This window comes from Rhododendron vialii, chromosome 4a, assembly GCF_030253575.1.
Source record: "Rhododendron vialii isolate Sample 1 chromosome 4a, ASM3025357v1".
NCBI lineage: Eukaryota > Viridiplantae > Streptophyta > Magnoliopsida > Ericales > Ericaceae > Rhododendron > Rhododendron vialii.
This window is the reverse complement of record NC_080560.1, coordinates 15041709-15067537: the sequence shown is the minus strand read 5'-3', so window position 1 is coordinate 15067537 and position 25829 is coordinate 15041709. Positions and strand designations below refer to the sequence as shown.

At 39.6% G+C, this 25829-nt stretch overlaps 3 protein-coding genes across 3 annotated transcripts; 1 reads left to right on the top strand and 2 right to left on the bottom strand.

The window, feature by feature from the left end:
* The first annotated feature begins 246 nt into the window (after nt 1-246).
* Nucleotides 247-1755, top strand: LOC131323724 (uncharacterized). The gene is made up of 3 exons (XM_058355568.1): nt 247-614; nt 666-964; nt 1256-1755. The coding sequence occupies exons 1-3, from the start codon at nt 247-249 to the stop codon at nt 1753-1755; spliced, it is 1167 nt and encodes a 388-aa protein (XP_058211551.1).
* Nucleotides 1756-10173: 8418 nt separating this feature from the next.
* LOC131322713 (zinc finger AN1 and C2H2 domain-containing stress-associated protein 16-like) lies at nt 10174-14305 on the bottom strand. Its single transcript, XM_058354135.1, has 2 exons — nt 13880-14305; nt 10174-11180 (listed from the first exon to the last, which is right to left on the bottom strand). The coding sequence occupies exons 1-2, from the start codon at nt 13976-13978 to the stop codon at nt 10410-10412; spliced, it is 870 nt and encodes a 289-aa protein (XP_058210118.1). The 5' UTR covers nt 13979-14305; the 3' UTR covers nt 10174-10409.
* A 5199-nt stretch (nt 14306-19504) lies between these two features.
* LOC131322714 (small ribosomal subunit protein uS5w-like) lies at nt 19505-23061 on the bottom strand. Its single transcript, XM_058354136.1, has 3 exons — nt 22648-23061; nt 21358-21756; nt 19505-19875 (listed from the first exon to the last, which is right to left on the bottom strand). Exons 1-3 carry the CDS (start codon nt 22918-22920, stop codon nt 19711-19713), a joined length of 837 nt encoding a protein of 278 aa, XP_058210119.1. The 5' UTR covers nt 22921-23061; the 3' UTR covers nt 19505-19710.
* Nucleotides 23062-25829: the final 2768 nt, after the last annotated feature.

Genomic DNA, 25829 nt, shown 5'->3' with positions numbered 1-25829 from the left:
TAGTAGGAATTTTCTAGACATTTTTTTTTAAGGAAAATAATTGTGGTAGTAGGATTTATCTCGACTTTTGGTAGCTACACATCTAAGTAGTGTGTTTTGACATGAATAATGTGTTTGATTTGTTTTGTTAATAAAAAAAAAAGTTTCTTATGATGTTTTGCTTCCACGTATTTAATAATTATACAAATATATATGTTCTTATAATAAAACCCCCCCTTTACTAAATTATAACATAACGGTATCTAGATGGAGGAAACGAGAGACAACCAGAATAACGAGCAAAACAATGGACAAAATGGAGCCCATCAACTCAACAACCAAATTGGGACTACCGAACTAGTCCAACTCATGCAAGCATTCATTACTGCTGCAACTGCAAATAACCAGAATCAGTGCGGAGCCCCGCACACACCTCTAGGACCAATGACCAGAAGTCAGGCACTAAATGAATTCTGCAAGCGTCGCCCGCCCTACTTTCAAGGAGAACCTAACCCCACAGCTGCGGAAGCTTGGCTAGCAGAAATCAAGAAAATTCTTGAAACCCTAGACATTCAAGAGGCTAGCAATCGAATTGCCCTAGCTACCTATCAGATGCAGAGTGAAGCTCAGCATTGGTGAGACCTGATGAAGAACACCCATGATGTGGCAACAATGACTTGGGACAGGTTCGAAGAAATTTTCCTTGACAAGTACTTTCCAGCACCTGTCAAACAAGCACTGGCCTCGGAATTCATGAACCTCGAGCAGGGCACAATGACTGTGACCCAGTACGCAGCACGGCTTGAAGAACTGTCTCGCTATGGTACAAAAATCATACCTACTGATGACGACAAGGCGAGAAAAGTTGAGTGGGGACTCAATGAGACACGCCGAGCGATGGTGGCGCAGACGCTTCCCACCTACTCACAAGTGGTGCAATGCGCACTTAAGATGGAGAGAGAAAACTTGGATTTCAAGACAAGACGTGAGCAGAAAAAGACAATACCTACAGTTGGAGGACCTATCCGCACCAACCCTAACAACAGGAGTGCCCCAACCTCCCAACCCTACCACCAAAACTACCCTTGCCTGCAACTGATACAACCCAACCCAGCTTGGAGAAACCCCAACCCAGGGTTCAATCGAAATCCTAACCCTAATCCAAACTAGATCCAAGTACAAAACCAAGGTCCAAACTTTAATCCTGGACCAAACCGCAACCTCTTTCCCCAGAACCAATACCCAGTCCGCCGCTGTTATTTCTGCCATGAAAAAGGACATATCCAGATCAACTGTCCCAAGTTGATCAGAGTTAGAAGCCAAGGGGGACAGCCGTCGCAAAATCAAGTCAAGGCTGCAGGAATTGGGAATCAGAATCAAGCTAGACCGGTTTGGAATAGTAACCAACCCGGAGGACAGAACCAGCCTTGCGGTGGGTGGAACCAACCACCAACTCAGAACAGAGGATCGAACAGGCCAATCCAGCCCAGTGCTGGAAGGGTGTTTGCGCTGCAAGGGATAGAAGAGGAGATGGACCCTGCAGTAATCCAAGGTACCCTTACTCTTTTTACTACATGTGTTCAAGCACTATTTGATTCTAGAGCTTCGCACTCATTCATATCTGCCATATGTGTATCTACATTTGGATTAGAAACTGAACCTCTAAAGACAACTATGCTTATGACCTCACCACTAGAGGGTAAGATTCCGATAGTACTAATCTATAAAGGGTGTGAACTAGAAGTATCGAACCTGCGGTTAACATGCGACTTATGAGTAATCGAAATGACGGACTTTGACGTCATACTCGGGATGGACTGGTTGACTGCACACCGAGCTATCATAGACTGCAATTGAAAGATGGTGACAGCCTATTCGCCAGAAGGAACGTGTTTCAAGTTTAAGGGGGATAGACAAGACCCATCTGCACCCCACGCGCACGAAACAAAGTGGCATAGGAAGCTCGCTGGATGGTTAGCGAGTCTCAAATTGGAGAAAACGGACCGAATGGAGTTGGGCCTCCCTCATGTCATTTGCGAGTACGAGGACGTATTTCCAGAGGAATTACCAGGATTACCGCCACCAAGGGAATTGGATTTCACCATTGAGCTACAACCCGGCACGGCCCCAATCTCGATGGCTCCGTATCGAATGGCTCCAGCAGAACTACGAGAGTTGAAAACACAACTACAGGAACTCTTAGAGAAGGGTTTCATCCGACCTAGTACCTCACCATTGGGAGCTCCAGCGCTATTCGTCAAAAAGAAAGAAGGAACGCTCCGACTCTATATCGACTACCGCCAACTCAACAAAGTCACCATCAAAAACCGATATCCTCTACCGAGAATAGACGACTTGTTCGACCAACTGAGAGGGTCGACTTGTTTCTCAAAGATTGATCTGAGATCTGGATATCACCAATTGCGAATTCGGGATTGCGACATACTCAAGACGGCGTTCCGCAGGCGTTACGGATACTACGAGTTCATTGTCATGCCGTTTGATCTAACCAATGCTCCTGCTGTTTTCATGTGCCTGATGAACCAAATTTTCACGCCGTACTTGGACAAATTTGTGGTAGTGTTCATCGATGACATCCTTGTATACTCTCCAACGGAGAAAGAACACGAAGACCACTTGAGAATTGTCCTCCAAGTACTTCGAGATAACCATTTGTATGCGAAGGCCAGCAAGTGCGAATTCTGGATGAATGAAGTCAAATTCCTAGGACACATGGTGTCAGAGAAAGGAATCTTAGTCGACGACTGCAAAGTAGAAACAGTCATGGACTAGAAAAGACCTTCTACGGTGTTCGAGATTAGAAGTTTCTTGGGATTAGCTGGCTACTACAGAAGATTCATACAGGATTTCTCCATCTTGGGAAAACCATTGACGTGATTGACCCAAAAAGGAGTTAAGTTTGAATGGAACGAAGCATGTGAGAGATCCTTCCAAGAACTTAAGAAGAGGCTGACTAGCGCTCCTATATTGATCATACCTGAACGAGACGCAGGGTATACCGTGTACTGCGACGCATCTAGAGATGGATTAGGAGCTGTACTCATGCAAAATGAAAAAGTAGTTGCTTACGGATCCCGATAGTTGAGGCTGCATGAAAGGAACTATCCAACTCACGATTTGGAACTAGCAGCAGTAGTATTCGCCCTAAAGTCTTGGCGACACTATCTATACGGAGAGCAGTTCGAGGTATTTACGGACCACAAAAGTTTAAAATACTTATTTACTCAGAAAGAGCTAAACATGAGACAAAGGAGATGGGTGGAATACTTGGAAGATTTCAACTTCACAGTGTCCTATCATCCTGGAAAGGTAAACGTAGTCGCTGATGCGCTGAGTCGCAAGAACCGAGGACAAGTGGCTAGTTTAGCCATAAGAGAGTGGAAAATGATGGAGGACATTAATAGCTTCAAACTGCAACCAACCGCAGAAGGCACTGACTCGTGTCTCTTCGCCATAGTCGCAACTCCAGCCTTACACCGAGAAATTCTTTTAGCTCAAACCTTTGAACAAGAATGCGACTTCATTCGACATCAACTCTCAATTGGAACAGCAGCAGCCGAGTGGGAGATCCACGCTGATTAGAGCCTCCGCTTCCAGGGAAGAATCTTTGTACCAGACATCGGTACCCTCCGGGAAGCAGTACTTAAGGAATTCCACCATTCCAACTTCGTCGTCCACCCAGGGAGCACCAAGATGTACCAAGACCTCCGCCAACAGTACTGGTGGGCTGGAATCAAGAGGGATGTGGCCAAATACATCTCATCATGCCTCACCTGCCAACAAGTGAAAGCGGAACATCAGAAACCCGGTGGGACCCTACAACCATTACCTATACCTGGATGGAAGTGGGAACACATTGCCATGGATTTTGTGACAGGATTACCAAGGTCTCCACAATCAAACACCGCCATTTGGGTGATAGTTGACCGTTCAACCAAATCCGCCCTCTTTTTACCCATGAAGATGACGGATTTGATGGACTCCCTCAGCACGCTCTACATCCGAGAAATCGTGCGATTACACGGTGTACCCGTATCCATCGTGAGTGATAGAGATTCACGATTCACGTCGACCTTTTGGGGTAGCCTGCAGAAAGCTTTAGGAACCGACCTTCGTCTCAGCACCGCATTTCACCCACAGACGGACGGACAATCCGAAAGAACAATCCAAATCTTAGAAGACATGCTCCGCGCCTGTGTTTTGGACTTTAAAAGAAGTTGGGATCGACACCTACCCCTAGTTGAGTTCGCCTATAACAATAGCTATCAATCCAGCATAGACATGGCACCATATGAAGCTCTGTATGGGCGACCTTGTCGGTCGCCAGTTTGTTGGGCTGAATTGGGAGAAGCAAGTTTACTAGGACCAGAGTTAGTCCTAGAGACGACAGAAAAGATCCAAACCATTCGCCAACGGCTCCTAACCGCGTAGAGTCGACAAAAGAGCTACGCTGACAAGAGGACCAGACCATTGACCTTTCAGGTTGGAGAATATGTGTTCTTGAAGATCAGACCACGAAAAGGAGTTATCCGATTCGGAAAGAAAGGAAAACTGTCACCACGATACATTGGCCCTTTTGAGATCCTCGAGAAAATTGGAGAAGTGGCGTACCGCCTAGCACTACCGCCACAACTGGACCGAGTTCACAACGTGTTCCACGTGTCAATGCTTCGAAAGTACATGGTACATCCTTCCCACATCATCAATTGGGAAAACATCGAACTCAACGAGGACGTCACTCTCGAGGAACAGCCAGTGGAAATCCAAGACTATAGTGAGAAGTGCATTCGAGGAAAAACCATTCAACTCGTCCGAATCCTTCGGCGACATCGAGAAGTTGAGGAATCAACCTGGGAACGAACGGATACTATGCGCGTCAACTATTCGAATCTGTTTCCTCCTAAAGGTACACTTTAATTTCGAGGACGAAATTTTGTTAAGGGGGATAGGTTGTAACAACCCAAAAATTTTATTAATAATAATATCATTTAATTAGTGTAATTAATAATGAAATTAATTCTTTTCCTTAATAAGATAAATACAAATAAGAATTATCCTATTTTAATTATTTTCAATTACATGCATGCATGCATACAAATTCCTTTCATCTCTCCCTCTCCTACTCAGTCTCTACTTCCTCTCCCTAATCATATCTCCACCCTTATTTTCGTCCATCGCAAAGCCCTAGAGTTAGAGTCCTTATTAAACTCAATTTTATCAACTTCTTTAAAATTCTCCTATACATACCTCATTAATCCGACCCTAGGTCATATCACAATATTTTCCACGCCCCACCAGTCCAGAAAGGAGAAAAAAATCGGAGAGAACGAAGCTCCAATCCATGGAGTTCTAGAGAGAGAAAGAAAGAGAGAGAAATTGGGTTTGCATTCCAAAATCAATCGAAACCCAATCCGATCATTCCAATCTGTTCTTACAACTCCTAGCATCACCAAACGTCCGCCAATTTGATCCCAAGGTTCTCCGATCGAAGAAACCGAAGTCGTCTTCCCCAAAATTCCAAGTTTCGTTTTAAAATCAATTTGGCCCGAACCAAGGTATTATAATCCATTCCAACCTCTCCTCTAAGTATATTTAGTGTTTTTAAACTTAACCCTATGCCCCTTATGGTCCCATGCATCGAAAACCGTGAGAAAAACGAAAAAAACCAAAACTGTCTCGAACCTTTCGGCCGCAACCTGCGGGCCGCAAGAACCAGAGCCAAGGTTGCGGTGAAGGCCCCAGCCGCAAGGTTGACTGGTCCAACCTTGCGGTATGTACTGTTTTGGTTAGAAAGTGTTTTGCGACCTCCCGAACACCATTTTTGACCCCCAAACTATTTTTCCTAGACTTTTCACACCTCAAAGATCATACCTTGTTAATTTCATAATTTATTTATTTATTTAGATATTTATTAATTATTTATTCGTTATCTGTCAAGATTTTATAAACGAAAAATATTTGCGACTTTCCAAACAATATTTTTAACACCCAAACTATTTTTCCTAGATTCCTCACACCTCAAAGATGTTATCTTGTTAATTTTATACTTTTTTATTTAATTTGCTATTTATTAATATTTTCACAGTGTTTCCAAATAAAATTACCTTACGACCATATAAACCCTATTATAAATTCCCGAGTAATTTTATTTGGACTTTTTACCTTCCAAAGATGAAACGTTGTTAACCTCGACCTATCTTATTTATTAAATAATTTATTATCCATTTATTTTACTTTCGACAACTTTTATTAATCTTTTTATTTAAAATAATCTCGCGGCCCTCCGAACCCAACTTTTGACACTCAACTGGTTGCATGGGACCTCTCGGACTCTTAATCAGGTCACGTTAATTATTTTAATATTTTTACCTAATTAATGCATTAAATTAGTTTTTAATTAATCTAATTACTTAGAAATAATTAATGAAAGCCTAGAAAATATTTTTTTATTATTTTTTTTTATAAAAATTCCACTTCATTATTGACATTGTACCGTACAAGAATAAGGGCAACGGCCCATTCATAAAAAGTTGTGTGATTGCATTGCTCGTTAATTGTTTTAATTATTATTTGATTTAATTGTATATTGTACCGACACTTGATTTGAATGCTAGAATGGACCCTAGAGACATGGGGTGGTATGCGAATAGAGTTCACTTAGACGATACTAGGTAATGGATGAATTGGAAAGTTTTGTTTTCTTTAGAATGCCTGCAGGCTGGATTTTGAGATGTGATGAGTTGGATGTGATGGTTTGAAACTGGCAAAGTAAGCCCAGCGTTGATTGATGAATTGAAACTGGCGGGTGTCCAGTGATGAATTGAGACTGGCAAAGTAAGCCCAGTGATGATTCTGATGATTGTGATAATTGTGAAGTGGTGCATAAGATAGGCGAACCCTAATTATGATTCGGGCATGATAAGCTTCCTTTTGTTGTAATGAGAGGGATACACGCTAGGTACATAACTGAGGTGCAATCCGCGACAATAAAAGAAAGTGATCTCATGGGACAAGGCATAGCTAGCGGTTGGGGAGGAAAGATCCCGCGGAGGAGATCTTAGATTACACGTCAAGTTAATGGATAGTAATAAACTGGTTTATGTGGAACAAACTCTGTCTTACTTTTTCGCACTACTATTATCCTGCTGCTTGCTAACTGTAAAGTAAGAGGGGTAGTTGGGTTGGATTATACTACAGGGTGAACTCTTTCACTCAGGTACGGATTGCTTGGCTTCCATGCCAGATTTTGCAGAAAATCAAGAAGAGACACAAAATTCCGAAGGCGATCAGTTTTATGCGGAAGAGAACCTAGAGGTCGGAGCCGAGCCAGAATACGCTTGGGATTCGTATCAAACTTAGAAGATGGCTCTGTTATTTTGTTTAGTTTATTATCGCAAAGACTATTTTCAGTATTTCTACAATAATTTGTAATAGACGAAACTTTAGGGTGAATTATCCGTTTTGGATTTTGAATTTTAATTTAATAAATTTTTAGAAATCAATATTTAAATGCCTCCGATTTTATTTCCGAAAATCGGGGCGTTACAGTTTCTGTCCAGATTAGTCTGGTTTATATATGGATTTAGTCCGATGGTTTGTTGATCATGTGTTTGATATTAGTTTTTTTTTTCAACATACCTGATCTCGCTAGATGAGTTTGTAAAATGGTTGCACATACTGTGCTCTCATTGCACTCTCTAATTAATTGTTTGTCCGGTCTGTGGACGGACATTTGCCCCCATGGGGTTCCTTTGTTGTGTAACCTTTCGCCTCACAGTTAAATACAACTTCTCACACATTTGTCCAAAATAAATAAATAGTTTTGATGTCAACACCCAAACTAAAAAGCTATTATCAATCTATGTCTACATAATATCTACATAATAAGGGAGAACAGTTTTTAAATCTTATCTCTCTATAAATCCTAACTATTGATTTGCTCCATAAATTCTACGGCTCTCCCTCTCTTTCTCAAACAATATTAATTGTACAATTACCTCTAATTAGATCTCACGTTGAAGGCATGGACAAACCCTAGTACTACTACATAGTAGTACTATATAGTAGTATTAGATCTACATATAGTCCACGTAATATTCTTTTAAAATTGTTTTTTATATCTAATAAATTTCTTAATGTAAACATTTTTTCCAAATCGTAGGACAAAATAAAAATTTAAAATTTATTTTAACTCATTGGATTCCGTATGATTTTAATAAGAGAAATCAAATCCACCAAATAAGAATCTCAATTTATAGAGTGCCCTCTTCTCTTTTTTTTTTTTAATTAAAGAGCTCTGGATTCAAATTGTCTATCTTAAAGTATCCTGTTTGTTTGGGTGTGTGTAAAGAGTTTTTTTTTTTTTACAGAAGAAGGGATGATTTTATTAAGACAAAGAGCGATTCGATGACCGAATATCATCAAGGACAAGACTAGCGAGATGTTGGGAGACAGGACCCCTCCAATACTCCAGTCTAGCACCAAATAGGGAATGCTTAGCCAATAAATGAGTTACCCTATTACAAGAACGCTTAACATGAATAAAGGAACAAGATGAAAATAAAGGAAAAAGCTCTACACAATCAGCAAGAATAGAGATACAATCAAAGAGAGACTTTCCATCTTAAATCAAAGCCTGAACTACCTGTTTCTGATTTGGCAAAATTGGACTTTAATTTGGATGGCATCCTTGATGATTTGCCGAACACTTCAGACCACCTTGAGGTATTGGATAAACGAGTAAGCTTTAACCACCGCCTTCTTTTGTTCTTTACTTTATTTACTCTTTAAAGAAGTTTGGACTTTTTCATCAAATTTCTTAATGAGCCATTTCCTTCTACAGTTGGGAAACCAGTTTGCATCAGATGAGCGTGAAGGTTCTGTTGATGGTCCAGACCCTTTTGATCTTGCATTGCGATCAAAACATAATTTTGTATCTGGGGCAATCCATCTTCCATCTACTTCTAAGCCTCTTACTTCCAAGCCTCCTATGTTAAGCTGTGCGGTGCAGTCGACTGTTACTGCATTTGATACAGGGAGTGTGATCAACTGCGGTCGTCGTTTGGCTGCGAAGATTTATGATAGCAAAATTAAGAGTATTTTGGGAAAAACTCCTTTTGAGAAGCTAACATCTTTAAGACCAAAACTGCAAATGATTTACGCTGAATTTTCGAAGCTTGAATTGGATTATTCCCCGCTCCAAACTCAGGTAGAGAAATATATACAGAATACCACCAATTATGTTTCCATGAGATCAAATTTTGCTAGCGGGATGACTTCAAAGGTGAAGGAGCGACGATTGGCGGATGTTGATACCAAGAGAGGTCAACTGATGGAGGAGCTAGAGCAGTTGGACTTGGAGTCAAAAAAGCTCAGAGAATCGCTTGAAGGGATTGATGCACAAAGAGCTCAGAGCAACGAGTCACCTTCAACAATAATTTCAGAAAATCCTCTAAGAGCCGTAGTGACAGGGGCTTCACGAAATCCCTAAGCCTCAGTAGAACATAGCGATAAGAAACCAGCAAAAGAAATCGAAATAGACCCCAAAATTTCACCAAAATGGTTCCTTGCTACAATACCCACACCAGAAATGCCATTCTTCTCAAATTCTGAAGATAGAGGTAGGATTTGATTTCCAAAGCCAAAAATCAATTGAAACATCGAACAAAATTGTATTCACTTTAATCTAAGCCTTTTGGATGTGTAAGAGGCTAAGAGCAGCCAAAGCATATTTTGGTTTCAGAACCAAAATTCTCTCCTCCAATGGGGGGGCCATTTTTGGGAGCCAAAATATGGCTTGCCATTTCTTTGGCCAAACTTGAAAATGACCCGGACCATTCCTTGCAATAGTTGTGATCCAACGACTGCAAGTGATAGCGGCCAAATAATGGCTTTAGCTCTATCGGAGTATTTTTGCCATATTTTGACCTTGTAGCATGCTGAAAAATGGCTTGGGCTTTTAAAAATACATTCATTTTTCTTCAATCAACTGCGAATTAGGAGAATTAGAAGACGGAACCAGAAGTATGTTAGTATTTTTTGGCCCAACTAGAGTGCCCTTTTGTCAAATTTTGACTATTTGTTGCTCTATTACTGACAACATTTAAAGGCACCACTACCATTTTAGAAATTAGATCACAATTGATCAACCAAAAACCAGAAACACCCAAGAACTAGGAAACTAAATTTGCTGTCCTGAAGTAATTGCAACTTTCTTGCACAATGAGTACAACCAGTTTACTTTGAAACTGTAAATACAAAAAAATCAAAAGTTGGGCCTCAAGCCTCCTTTGCTGTCCTTTTTAACAACAATGAAGTATGCAAAGCATACCTTGGAAACAATGGAACCAGACCAAAACAAACAGAAAAAAAGTTCTCCAGGACTACTTCTGTATGAACAAACATGCTTTCTAAGCCTTTGAAGTGCCTGCATGGTCCCTCTCCACATGCTCCACGAGCGACACCGGATCCCGAAAACCCTTATTACACTTGGGGCAAACATCAATGGTAACCTTCATAACGCCGCTCCGGTTGCCGTTCCTTTCATGAACTTTCTCCACGTGTTCCACCAGAGCAGTAACCGAAGAAAACCTCACCTTACACTGCGGACATTGCTCCACCTGATTCACACCACCGCTACTGCTGCCACTACTCTGTCCCACCACTCCATTCCTAGTCATCTGAGTCTTTTGGCTGAACTCGCTGCTCAACCTTGCCATTCCGGCTTCAGCTGTGGCCCGGAAGCTGGAGGCAGCATTGAGGAGGCTCGTGGACCATTTGGACGAAGACGTGGATTTTGGATCTTCTTTTCGACTCAGATTTAGAAGGCCCATAAACTGGAAGCCCGGATCTGGTTTCTTGGGCCCAGGACAGTTGTGATCCGGCCCAAACCGATGCTTCAAGCAATGTTCCAGAATGCAGTCGCGGCACTTGATTGTGTTTGAGAACGTTAGGATCTCTCTGCAGCCACGGACGGGGCATTTTCTCTTCTTTGTTGCTTTTTCATAGTTTGACGGGTCACACTCCGTATTAACATGCGACTCCCAAGTAATGTTTGGGTCTTCATCAGGAATCAGGCGGACCCCTTTCGCGCACAGTGGGCAGATAACCACAGTTACGTCTTGTTTGTTGGCTTTTGGACATTGGTGTTTACCGTAACTCCTGTGCTCTAAACAGAACACCTGTGGAAGATTAGGGCAAATAATGCATATGAGCAAAATAGAGGAAAAGGAAGTTTCCCAAGAAAATACTTAGAGAATAATGTGCTGGTGATAAGGTGAAAGAAAGAAAAGACAAGAATACATAATGAAGTGAGTTCACAACATACGGGAGGACGTAATCTATATGCTGGCTACAATGACACATCCTAACAAAACTGTAACAGATTAAGAGCTATACCGTACCAAAGAATGAAAAGTCAAATGGCAAAAAAGACAAGAAAACCACCCAAAAGTTGGCAAAACATAACTAATAAACCAGACACAGCAGCTTTGGGAAAAAAATATAGTATAAACGTACATGTAGATAGATAGATAGATAGATAGATAGATAGGTTTTGTTATTGTGTGCCCCAAGGGAACACGTTAAGATGCTTAAAATGTGTTGTACACTCTTTGTGAAAGTGCATGCATAGAGAATGCACAACAAATTTCAGCTCTTTTAACTTATGCCCTTGGGGCCTGGGCACATGTGAACAAGACCCTCAGCGAACCAGGTAAACCTGAAACTCAATTTCTAGTTCAGTTTTATCCTCATTAGGGAACAAGGTAAACCTGAGACTAACTCTAATATGGGTACATATTAAATTCACTTAGTTCTCATGCCAAGGACATGTTGACAATGACTATTCGCATTTCCTAAGGTATCTGCTATATTTTCCAACATAAATTGTGTTACAAGGTTCCTTGACACTTCGTACATGATACGAGGGTTTTGTACATATTTCGAGGAAAACTTGAATACATATAAGCTTCCTAGGTGAAAGTCCATACCCCATACCCTTACCAAAGTCTCGAGAGTGTTCGACACTGGTACTTCCTAGGTCATTCATTTTGAAGAGGTTATGTAACATGGGATAAACAGCTCCAGATGATCCCACCTTTGCCATAAATTTGCTACATGTCAGCTCAACAAAGCAGGTCTATTGTCTGAATGATTCTTTCATCAATCACATACACGAAAATGCGAGACCATCAACAACTGAAAAAGCAAAAGAACTACTCTTCTCTGCAGCATAGAAATACATGACAGTGATGGGATCAAATGCAACACTACAAAGTGCTACAATATCATTTGCAAATCTTAGATGCATCAAGTGTACACGAGAATCAAGTATACTCCATAGAGCCAATTCAAGTACCATCTAGCACCATATATTTCGAAGAGACCAAAAGGTACAGTTGCACTAGCAACATATTGAGCAATTTTAGCCAAAGTATTAGTAGTAATTTAAGTATGCAGTAGTACCAATTACACTTCAGATAACCTGCCCAAGTTAAAAAAGAAGAAGAAGAAGCAACTACAGTCTCGCAAGTACTGGAACAAACATTTCTTCTTATTAAGCACTGCATTTAGCCAGTTTCTGTAGGTGTTTCGTTCTCCAATGACCACACAGTAACCGGCCTACCCCTTAATAAACTTTTCTCTTGGCAATATACTTTTGTTTTTCATTCATTTCCGTCACAAAGCACAAGAACAATTGTCCAACGAGAAACCTTTATCACCAAGGACTCATATAACACATGAACGAAGATTAGTAAGATTCTTGCCTAACTCACAAATATCATTCCTCCTACAACTATATACACATGCTAGAAGGGAAGAAGATAAGAAACCCGAGTCATCCTTGTTCGGACAATCAATGAGTGTATATAGTCTCATAAAACGAGTAATTCCGCCTAACTAATTGTTGGAGTATTACAGATATCATATCCCTAGGTATTATACATTTCACCGATTGGTTGTCCAATGGTTTTGTAATCACTCCACCAAATTGTGATATTCAAACAACAGAAGTGCAGTTATGAGATATGCATTCCTTCGGTCCCTCTCTTTCTTCATTTACTACTATTGTATATTACTTCTTGTGTCTCCCCGTAATAGGAATCTGGGTAATCAAACAAGCTCATAAGAGTACTCACCGGGACATTTCAGTGATTGGAGTGCCAAAGCAAAGGAAAGATCACAGGACTATACACTACAGCTGAAACATAGCATGTAACCGGAAATTATGAGCTAGATACATGACATATTTCGAAAAGATAGTCCATTATAACCTAGTAACAACACCGAATTAAGGTTCCAGAGTACCCTCCCAATTAAGGACACAAACCCCACAACAGTATGCAACTACAACACAATAATTCGTACCAAATATTAGAAAAGAAAGATGATGAATATCCCCACAAACTTCATAACTTTTTGTCGCCCCAATTTCATTTAAAAAATCCAAAATGATTGCTAACATTAGTCAAATTTCATAACACACACCCATAAACCGTTGAAAACAACTCTCACCCCAAAAGATAATACTTTCCAAAGGTACGTGAATTGTGCCGTGGATTTCTTTTGAATAACTCAAGTGTCTGAGCCAACCTATGTGCACCTCGACCAATCCTGGGACCAATCCCCCGGTCAACTGGAGGGAGACCCATATGGATTGGCCCAAAGGAGTTGATAACACCTGGTAAGTTTCAAACCTGACCTTTAGCCCTAAACTCTGGCAACCCCTTGGGGTTGGTTGTACTTGGACGGTATATTTATCCTACATACGCAACACATATTCAATATGCACACATCGCATACAATTCATAATGGAGTATTGTCATGTCTAAAATCTGTCAGCATAAATTATATGAGAGAGAGAGAGAGAGAGAGGAACCTGGTGACAACAATCGCAGGTGAAGGGCAAGAAATCAATGAGCTTGCAGTCTTCGACGGTGCAATGCTTTCCCAGGTTTGGAAACGCCGGAGTTCCCATCGGAATTCGATTATTCCTCGTCCCAAACTCACAGATCAGACAATTCAAGAGAGGAAAATATCAAAGAATGATGAATGAACAGATTTGAAAGATCAGACAATTGACTCATGGGTATCGATTTCCCTGGATTTGAGCCCAGTTTTTGGGAACGACTGACTTTGATTCTGAAGTTTGCGAATTCCGCGTTGAAATTTCGAAGGGGAATCCGGAAGCCAGAGGGAAAGGGAAAGAGTCGTGCCAAGTCGCCTTCAATTCTTCTTCTTCTTCTGGGGACATATTTTATCGGTGGAAAAAAGATGCAGGGAAAACGAGTAACCGACCCATGCCCAGTCTTGGGCTGGATCTTCGGTTTTTTTAACTTCTTACAAAAAAGGGGAAAATAACAACCAATGACGCGTTTTGATAATAATACTCCCGCCAAAGACATGCTAAAAATATTTGTTAATGCTGAAAAAATGACATTTTGAGAACATTTGTTAATGCTAAAAATGTTCTTGACGAGATTAATTATCAAAACACGTCCCGGGCCTCATTTTCCAAAAAAATGAGTCCGTTTAAAAGTCCAAAACTTGAATATTTGGGTTTCGTGTTTGGATTGCCCATATTAAAAAAAAACTACCCCCTCCGTTCCAAATTCTTGATTCTCTACGGTTTTATATGTAATTTTCAATGGTCTGTATCTCTCAATGTATTTTATTTAAAATATGCAATATGAATCTTGTTTGATAAATTCAACTATTTCTATACAACAATATTTTCAAAAACATAAAAAAAAATAATAATAATAATAATAATATACATTGAGAAAGATAGGCAATTGAAAATTACACTTAAAATCATATAGGACCAAGAATTTGTGATGGAGGGAGTACATATTATTACTCTCTAATTTCTATGATTATTTGGTGAGATTTTGGGACTCTCTGTTTCCTTTGATGGGTTCCTCTCTCCACGATCCACTAAGGCATCGGTGTTTCGTAAAGCTCTAGTTATTGCGGCTAATAGAGGCTTTTCGAAAATCATTATTGAAGGTGACTCGTTGCAGGTGGTTCAAGCCTTGAATCAAGATGGAAAGTCTTTTGCTGATAATAGTTCTATCCTTGATGATTGTGCAGGGCTTTTACCTTTATTTTCATCTTGTTCGTTTGTTCATGTTAAGCGTTCTTGTAATAATGTAACGCCCCGAATTTTGAGAACGTTAAATGAATAATTTCATTGAAAATAAAATGGAGCCTAGCTCAATATTACATCATAATCTTAACAAAAGTACTTTTATTGAACAAAAGGAGGGGAAATAAACTAGGGTTCCTATCTACTGCTCCGCCTCTTCTTCCATTCTAGCCAGCTCCTCGGCTCCAAAAGCTTCCAAAGTGTTCGTCTATAAGATCTGACACATTATACCAGTGTCGCCACCAATATAATATGTCAGGATCACCAAAAGGTAACACCATAAGCTACAAAAGCTCAATAGAGTAACACATACCCACTAACCCTTAACTTACGAACAAATGATCACAAATTCAATAATTTCCACATAGCTCATATATATTCGACAAAACAGTTAACAATGATACATCCACATTCACTATTCAACTAACGTTGGTGTCCATGATTTTCTGAGTTTCTCCTACTTGACTTCTCGTAGACCGTGTCACTGGTTTCACCTTTCATTAACCAAATCAACATTTTCAAAATCATCATTTTAACACACCTAACCTCGGTTCCGCCGTTCCGGTCTCCCGAGTATTCTCACAATGGTTCCACCGCACCGGGTTCCCATTGGCACACAAAATCTGCATTGGCTCCTCTCCACGGATAACCAAGCCATATTACCATTGAGGCTACCATGTCCGGCCCCATTGGCAATTTTCACAATGGGCTACCAAGTCCGGCCACATTATTGGTTTTTACAATCCACGCAATGGACTACCAAGTCCGGCCACATTGCGAGTTTTCATTCACACAACGAGCTACCAAGTCCGGCCACGTTGCGGTTTTCGCAATCCACACGATGGGCTACCAAGTCTGGCCACATCGCGGTTTCCACACACACAATGGGCTACCAAGTCCGGTCACATTATGGTTTCAAACATTCTTTGCCATTAACACACCCTAGGTGTCATGTTTCTACTTTCTCAGTTTATGTGTCTTGTTTTCATGCAACGACTCCGCGGTAGGACTTTTCACATATGTAATCATAAAATCATTCATTATAATCTTGAAACTAAACTAGCAAGATCATCCAACTCTATATTACTAATCATACTCAAATTACCACTTAAAGCATAACGTCACATGTACGGACGCCTTTGGAGTGAAAATCACTTATACTTTACAACAAGACAAGTAATGCAAGTAATTCATGTATACATGCTCATAACCATCCTAAAGATCAAAATACGAATACTTCTACCAAACGATGAAGTCTTATCTTTCAAAAATCGTTCTTTCTTCCTTTGTGAGAAGTTCAAAACAACACACGTTTATTAGAGTAAAAGTCGATTATTCAAACATGCTCATACTTCCATTAGCGAAAACAAGTTTGTTAATTATTATGCATTTCAAACCTTATAGGTGATATAACCTTTTATACTTAAAGAAAATGGCTAGGGACATTCTACGTATACTTAGAGATAGGGGATAAGGATAATCTACAGTTCTTCTTGGCGGTAGGATGGCTACGGAAAGGTAAGTCGGCGGTCGAACGGAGTAACTTCTTACGGTAAGCTTCCGGTAGCTTCGAAAGAGAAAGGTTTCTCTCGAAACTTGTTCTTGACTAAATTACTTAAACTTTTTGGATCGAAAGGGAGGTCGAGTGGTGGTTTAGTGGTGGCCTAGGATGAGTTTCTTAAAGAACACAAGAAGAACTCAAAAACAAGAAGAACAAATAACAATTGCAAGGATTCTAGAGAGAGAAGTTGAATGGGTGGAGGTGTGTGTTGAATGGCAAAGATGGGGTGCTATTTATAGCCAAACTAACTTCTATTACCCAATGAATAAAATTTTCCCTAGCAAATATTGTCCAATGGTTAAAAGGGTAATTATGAAAGGTATGGTCTTGTCTAATCAAGCTTTTCATGCATGCCAAGACTTGTCAATCCAACTTAGGTGTAAGAATAGGTAATTATGAAGATTTTCTAAGATTTAAAAGCAATCCTAGGTAATTATAACCTAGGTTGGTAAGTCTTGCAAGTAAGAAGGAAATGTTGGCTAGACTAATGTGTAGTCTTCCCATGTTTAGTCAATCCTAGGCTAGGTTGTAGTCAATTTCTAGGATGATTAAAGGGATTCTATGCTAGAAATTGACTAAAAATGGGTTGACAAGTCATAAATAGGCTTAAGGCTAAAGGGGTAGCTTGTGGGAGTGAACAAAGCACACCACACACTCCATCTCTCTCCCTCCCTCTCGGCCTCCCTCTCTCCCTCTCCCTCTCCCTCTCGGCTTCTCTCTCTCTCTCTCTCTCTCTCTCTCTCTCTCTCTCTCTCTCTAGTACTATGAACATATATATATATATATATATATATATATATATATATGTACATCTAGGAAAATTTAGGAAAGTAAGTCTAAGAGGGGAATTAGGTTCAAGGCTATTCTTCCTAGGCTTGCATGCATGGCAAGGCTAAATTTGCTTCTTTTGGAAGCAAAATGATGACTTCTTTTGGTAGTAAAATGATGGCATGAGTTGTCTTGTCAAATATATAAACACTTTGGCAAATTTAGCTTCCATTATCCAAGGGACAAAAATTTTCCTAACATTTATTATCCAATGGATAAAGGAATAATGATGATGACTAAGGTTGAAACGACTAGACATGGAGTATAATGATGACCTCTCTAGGTCAAAAAGGTTCAATTAGGGTTGAAAGGGTTCATAAGGCTCAAAGACGGTCAAAAAGGTCCATCTAGGGTTATGGAATTGTAACTAGGTAGATTGGTAGTTCGGTTTCTCCAACTAATCGGTTAGAAACTAACCCTACTTGCCATGTAGGATTTCTAGCCAAGAAATATAAATTTTAAGGACTAAAATCTAATTATGACGGATTATTAGAAATTAAAAGAAATTTTTAAAAGTAAAAACAAGTAATTAAAACAAAATTTAAATATTTTACGAAATTTTCATTTACTGAAAATCAGGGTCGTTACAAATAAGGTAGCTTATTCATTGGCTAAGCGCTTTCTATTAGGTGCTAGATTGGAGTGTTAGGGGTCCTGTCCCTCAATACCTCGCAAGTCTCGCCCTTATGATGTTCGGTCCTTGGACTGCATTTTTTTTATTATAAAATCACTTCCTTTTTCAGTGGAAAAAAAAAATTTAATCCAAGACTAGATGAGAATAATATGACTAAAAATCTGTGAAAATATGAAATTTAGTCCATTCAATTTACAAGCATGGGCTCAGATTATTGACTAGCGAATGGGGCACACGCGATCTTGTACTAACATATTTTAAACAAAACACAAAAAGCAGTTAACGGAGAAATTCTTGGGTTGATACTTGATAGTAATACCTAATCTTTGTTACCATTTGAGGTTGACAATACCCTGATGGATGGGTTAATGTGGAGATGGCGAAGCGAGAGAACAAAAAAGAGAATACCCAATTAATTTGTCGCTAATAATACACTTTGCAAAAGAGAATAAAATTTTTACACATCTGGTGTAAACATTTATTTCCTCTAAATCAATTACATTACGTCACGTCGTCATGTTTTTTAATTGGGACCACTATTTTGACACGCGTCGTGATGCAATTGATTTGGAGAAAACAAATATTTTACACCGGCGATGTAAAGAATTTATTCTCTTTTCAAAAAAATTCAAGTACCTCTACATATGAGCACAATCTATATGATGCATGTCGTGAATAAACTCTGAGAGTTTATGAATGGAGTGGGTCAAAAACTCAAATTTGGAAATCTTGCAAAGCAATCCGCATTGCAGGGACTGTAGGACGACCGATCCAACCGTTCATTTTGACGCCGACAACTCGAATTTAATCCAAGCTTCTATAGATCCAAGCCATTCATTGCCGAAATGGACAACCAGATCGGCCGCCCTACAAGATCCCCGGTTCCAACTCTCCCTCCTAGTTGCAAGTTCTCACATTTTGTTGCATAAAAACACAATTCATCTTGCATCACAATTCAAATAAGGGGATCCCCATTGTTCAATAACCGTTGTGGGTATCACTTGCCACCCCACTCCACTTCTTCTGCTTCCTTTTCTTTGACATCTCAATCTGCGGTCTCATCTTGGAATCAATTCACCGTCCACATATACAAGGTCCAATTAAAATCCCGACAAAACTTCATACGAACCATCCAGACACAAAATTGATGGCACGCAAATAAGAGTCAAACCCTAAACCAAAGGTTACTGAGGACCAGAGGCTACCGGAGGCACCTGGACCCCTTTCCCTCTCTTCAGACTTCAACCTATACTTATGATGTTCTAATAGGAACAGACACGAAAAGAGAGACCACCTATTCCATCTTCACTTGAAAATTTTCACACGGAATCTATTGATCCAACAAGTACTAAAGCGCCATTATATTATCCAAATCCAAAATCCATGGAAGATCAAGCAAGCACCACATAAATTCAAAATTTGAGTAGCGATTCAACAAATCCAGAATCAAACTGCAGGTAGCATCCCATAAAACAGAGAACAAAAACATTTTAGCTTAAGGAAAACATCTCTTGATCTCTTGCTAAAACCATAACCTGATCAAACTTCAGCTCTCTCTGGAACATCTTCCACGTAAGTAACCTTGGATGGCTTTAGCGACAACAGATCTGTGTACTCTTGGTATGGGGATTTCACAAAGCGAGTCTCTGTCCAAAAGTCTGGGGTAAGGAACCCATACGTCTTCATCAAACAATCAAAAGTTGCCTGCAAATAACACATGAATTGCACGCACACATAAATTTCCAGAGAAAAAAATACAAATAGGAGACCTAGGTAGCTTCCACTAAAAAATAGAGGCCCCCTCCCAAGATAACTTTATGTGTAAACTCAGAAAGATTTTTGTATCTAACAATGCTGTGTTACTAGGCCTGCACGCAAAAGTAGCTAAACAATTTTAATCAGCACAAAAATGACCAACAGACAGAATGCATTTTCCAACTTACCGAAATGTGATTGACATTCCAAAAAACATATTTGACAGTACATAATACATGAGCTCCATAACTACATCTTCATGAAGAAAGGAAGTTAATTACCTCACGGCACGTTTTTTATAAATATATAACGGGATTAGGGAACATGTTCCCTAACCTAGTCAGGCTTTTGTTACACCCCATAATTGAGGTACGTTGTGTAATTTAATCTCCCATATGGAGTATTAGCTGTATCCATCAGTAAAGAACAATCCTCCTACCTTTTATCTAACTCTAACATGGTGCTCAAATGTGATTGACATTCCAAAAAACATATTTGACAGTACATAATACATGAGCTCCATAACTACATCTTCAAAAAGAAAGGAAGTTAATTACCTCACGGCACATTTTTTATAAATATATAACGGGATTGGGGAACATGTGATCCCTAACCTAGTCAAGACTTTTGTTACACCCCATAATTGAGGTACGTTGTGTAATTTAGTCTCCCATATGGAGTAATAGCTGTATCCAACAGTAAAGAATAATCCTCCTACCTTTTATCTAACTCTTAACAGAACAAATATAATAGGCTGCTGATTTTGCCACTACCTTTTTTGTTAATGCCACTCCCATGCAAGTGTATTTTTGGTGCAAAAATACACTTGCAGGGGAGTGACGTTAACAAAAAAGAGTGTGGCAAAATCATTTCCCATATAATATCGCTTATACTTGCATAATCTCATCCAATCAGGTAATCACAAGTACATTTAGATGTCCCTCTTTCCCAATCCACAATCCCACCTTTTCCGATCCTCCCAAAAATAACCATGCAATTAAAATTATAATAATGCTTTTATCATGCATGATAAGACCTGCTAACCTGCAACCAAATAAATGCCTATCCGCCAAAGGATTATAGCACAATCTAACTTTCATACAATCTAACACCTTCTATGAAAAACCAATGCAACATAATCCATTAGACTTATCCCTATCATTTCAAAGAAAGGATGACCTCTCGCACAACTGATTAAGAAAATATACTGTTCTCACACATGCATTTAACAGAAAGCACTTCAAATTCCACTCCTCAAACTAACCACATACAACCACATACTTATTCAATACCTAACCAAACACTTCTATCACTGGAGGAAAAATAGACAACGACAATACGTGCATGTATCCATCAGTTAACAAGAAGTGTAATCAGCTATGATCTGATAAAGTAAACAATTCTAAATAAAGTCCATAATGTAGCTCAAACCTTAACAAAGTTGCCAAGAGTTTTTGTTGAGCCACGGGAAGAAGTGAACACATCCTCAATCCCAGCAAACTGCAGGACCTTCTTTGGCACCCTTGCCGCCACTATACCAGCACCTCGGGGAGCTGGGACCATTCTGACAGTAACAGAACCACACTTTCCTGTAACCTTACACGGCACAGTATGGGGCTTCCCAATCTTATTCCCCCAGTACCCTCTCCTCACCGGAACCACTGACAGCTTAGCAAGAATAATCGCGCCACGAATAGCTGTCGCCACCTCCTTACTGCACTTAACACCAAGACCAACATGGCCATTGCCATCACCAACAACAACAAAGGCCTTGAACCTGGTCCTCTGACCAGCCCGAGTCTGCTTCTGCACTGGCATGATCTTCATCACCTGAAACATGGCCGGACCCAGATTTTTAAACTAGGTATCTAAGTTTGACAAATATGTGAAACAATGTTGCAAAAGCTAGTACTGGGTTTTCATTTGTTTGAATCTCACACACACACACACACACACACCCCACGTGTATTGTGAGAAAGGAAAGGAAAAGAAATGGTTGCGGTTTCTCATCAAATCTCAACAAAAATGGCGACATAGATTTGGTAACAAACAAAACTAATCTCCAGTTTTTCACAACTTCTCACCTCTTTTGATCATTGAAACAAGTGATAGAATTCCACTTTCTTTTCAATTCCCACCCAATACTAGCATGTTGACATCTCGAGCTCTTTACCAACCCAAAAAGACACAACAAAATGATCTCCCATCCCCAAAATTAGTGTTAAACGAGAACCAACTTGTTCCCATCAAATCAAGGAAGTACAACACGTTTTTCAGCAAAAGTGACAGGAAAAACTTGGGGTTAAGCTATACATTTCTCAAAATATCTGATGAAATCGCTAAAAGAGAGTATTATTCGAGATTCCAATTTTCCATCAAAACTTATTATTCAAATGGGTTTCGGAATAAAAAGCAGGGAATTTCTTACCAACCTCACACTCATACACTCACACTAGAATCGGAAAAATGAAAGTAAGCATTGAAGCTAGCCCAAGCTTTAGTCACATAACCCTCCACTAGCCTGCGTTCGCTCTCTCAATCATTGGTCTCGCAAATTTTACGATACCCGTAAAGTCCGCCCTCCCGCTCGCGCATTATGTGAAGCAGAGCCTAAGTAATGGATTTTATTTCTTTCCAAAATCGTAAAGGGGCTCTCTCTCTATATATATATATACAGAGAGAGAGAGAGAGAGAGAGAGAGAGAGAGAGAGAGAGATTGACCTCGTCCTTCAACGAAGGTCCGATTAAGGTGTCGATGATCTGGTGCTCCTTGATGGGGAGAGAGTGGAGGTAGATCTGCTCAATGCTCTTGATCTTCCCGTCCTTCACCAGCCGCCCCAGCTTCGTCACGGGGACCCACTTCTCTTCCTCCTCGCGCCGGGGGTTGCGGCGGCGCCCCCCTCTCCCGCCGCGATCGCCCCCCCTGCCGCCCCCGCGGCCTCCGAAGCCACGCCCGAAACCGCCACGGTCGCCTCCGCCTCCTCTCTCGGCCATGGTTGTTGGTGTCTAGGGTTTTGGTTTGGAGGAGATAGAGATGGAGATATAGATAGCGAAATGAGAGGTTAGAGAGAGACAAGTGAAACCCTAGCAAGCGGAGGCGAAGAGTTTATATGTGATATGGGGGAGAGAATGTAGGGTTTCTGAGTGTGTTTCGGTGTGTTTGGCTAGGAGATCCGGGTAGGTTATAAATTGGGATGATTTGGTTCTTATCGGAATAGGGCTGACCCGGGATAATTTCAAGAGTAATTTCAATAACAATAATAATAATAATAGTATTTTACAACCACAAACACATACACACATATTCACATCTTTTAGTGAGTCCCACACACATTCACTAGAGGTGTAGTGTGTAGGTCCCAATATGAATGTGAGTGAATTTGTGTAATTTTTTGTGATTGTAGAATGAGTGTTTCAATAAATTGGACCTAGTGAATTCATGCTATATTTTTTTAAATTTCCCATTTCGGTATTTTTTTGATTTTTTTTGTAAATTCACGTTTTGGTTTTCAAGTTAATCATCGAGGGAAGGAGTCTAGAGACTAAAAAGTTATGATCGAAAGCAAAAAATAAAAAATTTCACTAAAAACGAAAATACCAAATAATTGATATTTTTTGTCTACAGTGTCATCTTATATGAATTTTTTTCAACTTCAGTCCATATTTTTATGGGGAACTTAAATAGGGGTCATTCCCTATATAAATACTTAAGTCATCATCCTAGTGGGTTTAAAAACTTATCTTCTCATCCTCAAATTCAAATAAATCCTAAATTACCCTTTCTCTCTACTAATCTTTATAATCTTTTACTCTCATTATCTTTCCTAATTTATTTAAGGGAAAAAAACTGAAATGGTCCTTGTAGTTTAGTGTTATTTGATCCCTACAGTTTGAATTGGCTCGATTTACACTCTGTAGTTTTCATTTTGTTTCAATTTGGTTCAATTACTAACTGTCGTTAGATTTCGTAAATCCCAGACATGAATGGGCTGCTTTTTTAGGATTAAAACCATAATCTGTCATTCTCTTCTTACCCTAATATACCTTTGAACCAAAACACAGAGTCTCATTGTTCCATTCTCCATTTTTTTCACGGCTTCTATTCTCCATTTGTCGCACCCGGGATTTTACCTTCTACCGAAACGTGTCTCGTTCGCCTTCGGGGGAAGGAGTGAGAGAGATTAGGGCATGAATAAGTGATCCGATTCTTATGGATTGCGACGTGACTCTTGAAAAGAAAAGAAAATTGATGAGTTTTGTGTTCTATAAAAGGGGTTTGGATATTTTTGAAAAATGTTTAAATTTTAGAAAATGAAGTGGGTTTTATTTTCAAAAGGAACCGAGCTTTCATCAAACTACCTACATATCTTCGGGTAAAGGATAATTAGGTTTGGCCATAGTTTGGGCCACAAAAGGGGTTTAGAAAAAAACTTATCTCCACCGGGCGTAGAGTTTAGGCGTGCCTGGTCGCCTTTTAAATATCAGAAGAATAATTCAAATATTTTAGAAAAAAGAACACGGGCCAGAGAATCCGATTTTAAGAATAAAAGTGACTCTGTTTTACTTTTTTAGGAAAAGGTTTTAGGTCTACGAGGTTCGAGAAGAAAATGTTCGGTAATTTATTAGAAAATGAACTCATTTGTGTCTAGGGCTAACGGAGGCTAAAGACAGTTAGTAGTTGGACCAAGTTGGAACAAAATGAAAATTACAAAGTATATATCGACCCAATTCAAATTGCAAGGACCAAGTTGACACAAATACTAAACTATAGGGACCATTTCGATTTTTTTCCCTTTATTTAATTCTCTCTTCTATCTTTTTCTATCCTAATCTTCTCTCTCTAATTTTCTCTCATCTAAAATCTAAAAACAACATTAAAAATAAAACTAACATCTACCAAACTTGAAAATGAATACGTCCATGAATTTGTCATGAATACCCTACGAAACTACATTAAACCAAAATCATGACAAAATTTGAAGAAATCGAAACAGACATACTGAAATTATGACAAAATTTGTAAAATCACCATGAAATAGAAAATATCATGAATATGCCTCATAAAATTGTGCCAACGAAACTACGCTAAACTGAAATAATGACAAAATTCAAAAAAATCGAAACACACATATCGAAATCATGACAAAATTTGTGAAATCACCATAAAACCATAAAACATAAAAAAAAAATTATGAACACGTATCATAAAATTGTGCTGACGAAACTGTACTAAACCGAAATAATGACAAAATTTAGAGAAACAAAAACACATACCGAAATCATGACGAAATTGGTGAAATCACCATAAAACATAAAAGGAAAATTCAAAAATCAGCCCAATAGACTGACAATAGTGCGTGTGTAAATGTGTATTAAATGGTATAAAAAGTACACAAAAATACGTGTTTTCCTTGCCTTCTAGTGTACTTATCGTCAGCCCAGTGGGCTGACAATAGCAAGACCAAACATAAAAAAATCATGAACATTTATTGTAAAATTGTCCCGACTAAATTACAATAAAGAAAAATCATGACAAAAATACAAAGCACACTTTATTCTACATCAATACCAAAGCCGAAGTGCGGTTGACGGCGATGGCCTGAAGGCATGGGAGGGTGGCGGTGCGACGATGTGGTTGATGGCGACCGAGGGGTGGATGTGTTTGGCGGCGACGACAGTCATCGATCTAGAGAGAGAAAGATCCGAACTGATGATGGGTTTGATGGTGGCGGTCAGCGACTATGAGGTTGACAACAATGGTGGAGTTGATAGTGATGGTGAGGGTGATTGGCAACGGTGGGGGTGGAGACGATAGAGTTGATCGGTGACGGTGGGTATATTGGTTCCTCGATTTAGAGATAGGAGGAGAGAGAGCTACAGTTTTTGCTGGGATTAGCATAATG